Here is a 6,591-nt window from a genome sequence, read left to right on the forward strand (position 1 = left end):
ATGTCCCTGTGTTCCCCTTTTTATAAAGACACTGACCATGTTGGATTAAGGGCCACCTACTCCAGCAGGAGCTCATCTTTGCTAATTACATCTGCACGAACCTATTTCCAAATAAGATCATTTTCTCACGTACTGGGGATAAGGATTTTAATATATCTTTTGGGGGGATGCAATTCAACCCATAACAATGCCTTAGCTCTTTCTTTGTCTGAAATGTTCTTCCTCATTTTGTTCTTTTGAAGAATTACTAGAACGCTCAGTTCAAAGTTCACCTTCTTATTTTTTTTGAATACCACAGGAGAAATGGATGACCTCTTTGTCTATTTCTTTTTTTCTTTTCTTTCTTTCTTTTTTTTTTTGTTGAGACAGGGTCTCACTCTGTCACCCAGGCTGGAGTGCAGAAGTGGTATCTCAGCTCACTGCAGCCTCAGCCTTACAGGCTCAAGCAATTCTCCCACCTCAGCCTCCCGAGTGGCTAGGCCTAGAGGTGTGCACCACCATGCCTGGTTAATTTTGTTATTTTCATAGAGACGAGGTCTCACTATATTGCCCAAGCTGGTCTTGAACTCCTAGGCTCACGCATTCCTCCCAACTTGGCCTCCCAAAGTTCTGGGTTTACAAGCACGAGCCACCATGCCCAACCGTCTTTGTTCATCTTTATAGCATTTTGGTATTTCTGTTAGAGAATTTATCACATTGTGTGCAACCTGAGGACAGAAACCACCTTATTCACTCAGGAATAGAGCTCCGAGTCTCAGAATTCCACTTAGACCTCCTGTACAGAGCTGCCGTACCCTCTGTGGGCATTTCAGGCACATACTGTAAAAACTCCTAGTTCATAGATTTGAAGATGAATGAAAGAGAGGAGGAAACTTTGGGGACTCTGTGTTATTTAATTTTCTGTTTTAGGAATTGTATCATTAGGAACTACTATGAATAAACATTCGGGTCCAGTCTAAATGAGCTTAAATGTGAAATTCTCTTTTTTGATTGAATACAGTATGTTCAAAATACAAAATAAAACTAGTCTTTTAAGGCAAACACAGTATTACTGGGTTTCTCAACCATGGCAATATTAATATTCTGGACTGGATTATTCTTTGTTGCAGGGATCTGTCCTGTGGGTGTAGGATACTGGGCAGCATCACACCCCCTGTCTCACAGACACCAGCAGCACCCTCCTTCCCAACTGTGGCAATGAAAATGTCCCCAGGCCTTGCCGAATGTCTCCTGGGGCAGCAAAATCACCCCCATTGAGAACCGCTGTGGGGTATCCTAAGGGAGTTGGGACTCTTAACATAAAAGTTGTAAACTTCATCCAAATTTCAAATTTCTTCCTTCTTTCCTTTCCTTCCTTCCTTCCCTCCCTCCCTCCCTTCCTCCCTTCTTTCCTTCTTTCTTTCCTTTCTTTCTTTCAACAGAGTCTCACTCTGTCACCCAGGCTGGACTGCAGTGGCGTTATCTTGGCTCATTGCAACTTCTACCTCCCGGGTTCAAGTGATTCTTCTCCCTCAGCCTCCTGAGTAGCTGGGATTACAGGTGTGCACCACCACGTCAGTCTAATTTTTTTTTTTATTTTTAGTAGAAACGGGATTTCACCGTGTTGGCCAGGCTGGTCTCAACTCCTGACCTCAAGTGATTCACCTGCCTCGGCCTCCCAAAGTGCTGGATTACAGGCTTGTTTTCTTTTTAATACTTCCCTCATCTTATAAAGCTGTCCTGCACTGAGACAATTGGCACTGTGAGTAGATTGTGGGAACTGCCTTTTCCCTGCTCTTGCCTGGGCACATCTGAGACCCATGGATGGCCTCATTGTTGCAAGGGGAAAAATTCATGCCCTTGCTTATGATAAGGTCTCAAGCACTTGGGGAGTGCAAAGAACCAAAACACTGCTCTGTCCTGCACAGCCACGTTAACCTCACCCTCAATGTCCGCAAAGCTTCTAAAGCCCTTCCTGAATTCCCCCATGCCCCTCCCCACAACTCCATGAGCTAGAAGAAATAAGATTGTGGTTTTAGAAGAAAGGCCAAAAGCCAAGTGTATTAGTCTGTTCTCACGCTGCTAATAAAGACTTGAGACTGGGTAATTTATAAAGGAAAAAAGGTTTAATAGACTCACAGCTCCACATGGCTGGGGAGTGCCTCACAATCATGGTAGAAGAGCAAGGGACGTCTTACATGGCAGCAGGCAAGAAGAACATGTGCAGGGGAACTGCCCTTTATTAAACCATTGGATCTCATGAGACGTATTCACTATCACAAGAAGAGCACGGGAAAGACCCGCCCCTATGATTCCATTACCTCCCACTGGGTCCCTCCCATGACACATGGGAATTGTGGGAGCTACAATTCAAGATGAGATTTGGGTGGGGACAGAGCCAAACTATATCACCAGGGGTGGCAGTCATCTGAGGAAATTTAAAAACAGTATTCGGAGGGAAAGATTAGGGAAAGCATTCAGGCAGTTACCTCCGAGCTCTCCCGAACAAGATGTACTTCCTCCTGGGACTGCCAAACCATGGAAGCAGCCAGTTGGAGGGGAAGCTACTGGCATTCACAGGCAGATCAGATGATGACTTTTTTAATTTTTGATTTTTATTGTTTTTGAGAAGAGGTCTCGCTCTGTCACCCAGGCTTGTATGATCTTGGCTCACTGCAGCCTCTACCTCTCAGGCTAAAGCAATCCTCCCACCTCAGCCTCCTGAGGAGCTGGGACCACAGGTGCACACCAATACACCCAGATAATATTTTTATTTATTATCATAGAGATCAGGTCTTGCTGTGTTGCCTAGGCTCAAGTGATCCTCCCAAAGTGCTAGGATTACAGGCATGAGCCACTGTGTCCAGCCTAGACTGACATTTTTAAGTGTGAGTTCTGTTTTGTGGCTGGAACAAAGGGGAAGGTAGAGATTACTGTTTGGAAATGGCCTGGACGCTGCCCACTTCCCACAGCTCTCATCTCTGGTTTCACTTTTAACTCTATGGTGTTGTCAGCTGGAGTTTGTAGCTCCCTCCACCCTTTTGATAGCTAAGGAGTTGGGAGAACACTGCATCTGAATGGAAAACGTGGGTTGGGTTTTGAGCTCTGCTCTGTGATGTAGAACCCTCAAATTATGGAATAGATATTTACTGAACCAAGAAACTATTCCTCTCACACTATTTAAAAAATTGAGGCAAGATTCATGTAACAAAAAACTAATCATCTTAACATATACAATTCAGTGATATTTAGTACATTTGCAAAGTTGTACCACCATCACCTTATCTAGTTCCAAAACACTTTCATTTTTACTCCAAAAGGAAACCCTGTACCCATGGTAGATTTATTCATAATAGCCCCAAACTAGAAACAACCAAATACCCTTCAATTCCTCATTCCCCTTCCTCCACCCCCTGGCAGCCCCCAGTCTGGGGTCTGTCTCTATGGATTTGCCTATTCTGGGCATTGTATATAAGTGGAGTTATTCAAAACGTGATCTTTCGTGCCTGACTTCTTACACTTAGCATATGTTTTGGAGGCTCATCCATGTTGTGGCATGCATCAGAACCTCATTCCTTTTTTTTTTTGAGACGGATCCTGGCTCTGTTGCCCAGGCTAGAGTGCAGTAGGTGCAATCTTGGTTCACTGCAACTTCCATCTCTCGGGTTCAAGTGATTCTCCTGCCTCAGCTTCTCAAGTAGCTGGAATTACATGTACCTGCCACCATGCCCAGCTAAGTTTTGTAATTTTAGTAGAGACGGGGTTTCACTGTGTTGGCCAGGCTGGTCTTGAACTCCTGACCTTGTGATCCACCCGCATCAGCCTCCCAAAGTGCTGAGATTACAAGCATGAGCCACTGTGCCTGGCCAGAACTTCATTCCTTTTTAAGGCTGAATAATATTCTGTTGTATGATAGACTACATTCTGTTTATCCATTTGTATCAGTTCATTCTTCACTGTTATAAAGAACTACCTGAAACTGGGTAATTTATAAAGAAAAGAGGTTTAATTGGCTTATGGTTCTGCAGGCTGCAGAGGTAACATGGCTGGGGAGCACTCAGGAAACGTACAATCACGGTGGAAGGGGAAGGAGATGCAGGCACGTTTTACATGGCCAGAGAAGGAGGAAGAGAGCAGAGTGGGAGGTGTTACATGCTTTTAAACAACCAGATCTCGTGAGAACTCACTTGCTTCTTGAGAGGAGCAAGGGGGAAATTCACCCCATGATCCAGTAAGGGGCTTACAATTCCACACGAGATTTGGGTGGGACACAAATCCAAACCCTATCACCATTCATCTGTTGATAGGTGTTTGGGTTGTTGACACCTTTTGGCTATTGTGAATAATGCTGCTATGAACACTCCTATATCTCATAAGCTTATTTATTTTACAGATGGGGTCTTGCTTTGTCCTCAGGCTGGAGTGCAATGGCATGATCATAGCTCACTGCAGACTCGAACTCCTGCCTTCAAGCCATCCTCTCACCTTCACCTTCCAAAGTGCTGGGATTACAGGTGTGAGCTACAGCACTCAGCCCTCTCATAAGCTTTTGAAGAGCTTCCATTACCCTCAGCATAATGTCCTAACTTCTCAACCTGATTCCAATGGTAAGACCCTGTCCCTTCCCAGCACTTAACCTCCTTAGGGCCTGACCTCACAGAACTACTTACAGTTCCTGGAATTTGATTAAGTATGTGTCCAGTTTCTGAGTCTTTGGATAGATATGTCCTTGGCTTGGAATGCTTTCTTTGTCTCTCTTTCACCTGGTTACCTCTTGCTTGTCCTTAGAGACTGTCATGAAGTGTCACCTTTGCTAGGGAGACTTCCACAGCACAGCATGTCTCATGTCTCATGGTTCCAGCCCATCTCCAAGCTGGCTTACAGAGAGTAGTGATGTAGGGGCACAGGTTCAGTAGGACATGGCGGGGGGATGGACCCAGGGCCCAGGCAATGACAGAGCCCAGGAACCTCAACAATAGGTTGATTGGCATATGCTGGGAGGTGAGGCGGCCTAGTGAATGGGATTGAGGTGTTAGGAACAAGAGTGGCTTCCTGGCTTCAGTGGGATAAGCTGGTAAATGTATTCAGGCCTACTGGCTCTCACTGTGTTCCTGAAACTCCTCCTGCCTATCTCCAGCACAGCTTTTTGTGTTGTTTTGTTATTAGAGTTGGGATCTCTGTCACCCAGGCTGGAGTGCAGTGGTGCAATCACAGCTCACTGCAGCCTGGAGCTCCTGGGCTCAAGCGATTCTCCTGCCTTGGCCTCCTGAGTAGCTAGGATTACAGGTGTGCACCACCAGGCCTGGGTAATTTTAAAAATATTTTTGTAGAGATAGGGTCTTGCTGTGTTGCCCTGACTGGTCTCAAATCCCTAACCTCAAGGAATTCTCCTGCCTTGGCCTCCCAAAGTGGTGGGATTACAGGCATGAGCTAATACTCTCCTTTTTAGACCAACTCTTAAATATACTCAGCCTTAGACACCTGCTGCCCCATCAGCTCCCACTTAGATGTCAAGTTTGAACATCTGTGTTAATGAGATTTTTCCAGGCAGAGGATGAAGGAGGAAGGGAGGGATAGCCTCCATGGGGCAGAGAGGCAGCAGATACGTATGCAACTCGGACTATCTGCCCTAGAAGATTCTAAGAAGAAAAGAAAGTAGATGCAGAGAGATAAACAGGCAGAAAGGGAGGAATCCAAAAAGTATTCCTTTGGGAATTGTGCGGGGCTCATTTCTATGGAAAGAAACAATCATGTCACAGAAGTCAGATGGAGTGGGGAACATGATTGGGAGGCATGTTTCCATGGGTTACACGAGTTCCTGACAAGCAGCAGCAGAAAGGTAGCCTGATGATTGGCCTCAAATTCTACCCCTGACACTTTCAAAGAAAGTGATAAACATCATCTGAGGTCCCCATTCCGTCCCCCGTTGTCGTGTGAATGAACACAGTGATCTGCCTGTTGGATTTTAGATCTCCTAATTTAATAGGTTCCTGGATGGGTCGAAATGTCTGCGGGGTGCAAACGTCTCATTTAAATGTGGGTTTCTCTCTTTGTCCACTATGTTCAATTAAAAGAAGGAAGGGGAGGGGAGGGGAGGGGAGGGGAGGGGAGGGGAGGGGAGAGAAGGGGAGGAGAGGAAAGAAGGAAGGGAAGGGAAGGGAGAAGGGAAGGGAAGAGGGAAGGGAAGAGAAGAGAAAGGGAAGGGAAGGGGGAAAGGAAAAGGAATGGAAGGGAAGGGGAAGGGAAGGGAGAAGAGAAAGGGGAAGGGAAGGGAAGAGGGAAGGGAAGAAGGAAAGGAAAGGAAGAGGAAAGAGAAAGGGAAAAGAAGTGAAGGGAAGGAAGGGAAGGGAAGGGAGGGGAGGGAAGGGGAGGGGAGGGAAAGGAAGGGAAGGGAAGGGAAGGGAAGGGAAGAGAAGAGAATCCATCCTTTGTTTAGCATCTCATCAAGAAATAACCACAAAAATGGGTGTAAGGCCGGTTGCCTCTCCGGGAGCTCAGATGCACACCCCCCCACTCTTTTTTCCGAAAGCTTGGACATGCTTGGGCATGTTCCCTTCTCCCCTTTTCGCACAGCCTGGCTTTCCCTTAAAGAACCCAGTATGCAAGCGGGGT

The 6,591-nt window shown here is 46.1% G+C and overlaps 1 protein-coding gene across 1 annotated transcript in view; it reads left to right on the forward strand.

Annotated features, from left to right (window-relative positions):
• SPRING1 (SREBF pathway regulator in golgi 1) overlaps positions 1 to 5,991 on the forward strand; it is a 99,603-nt gene extending 93,612 nt beyond the window's left edge. Inside the window, exon 5 of the mRNA XM_064379762.1 lies at positions 4,373 to 5,991. Within this exon, the coding sequence (XP_064235832.1) occupies positions 4,373 to 4,615 (243 nt within the window). The 3' untranslated portion in view covers positions 4,616 to 5,991. The remainder of the gene's footprint in view (positions 1 to 4,372) is intronic.
• Positions 5,992 to 6,591: the final 600 nt, after the last annotated feature.

This window comes from Aotus nancymaae, unplaced genomic scaffold, assembly GCF_030222135.1.
Source record: "Aotus nancymaae isolate 86718 unplaced genomic scaffold, 86718_ANA_hifiasm-v0.15.2.pri h1tg000021l, whole genome shotgun sequence".
Lineage (NCBI taxonomy): Eukaryota > Metazoa > Chordata > Mammalia > Primates > Aotidae > Aotus > Aotus nancymaae.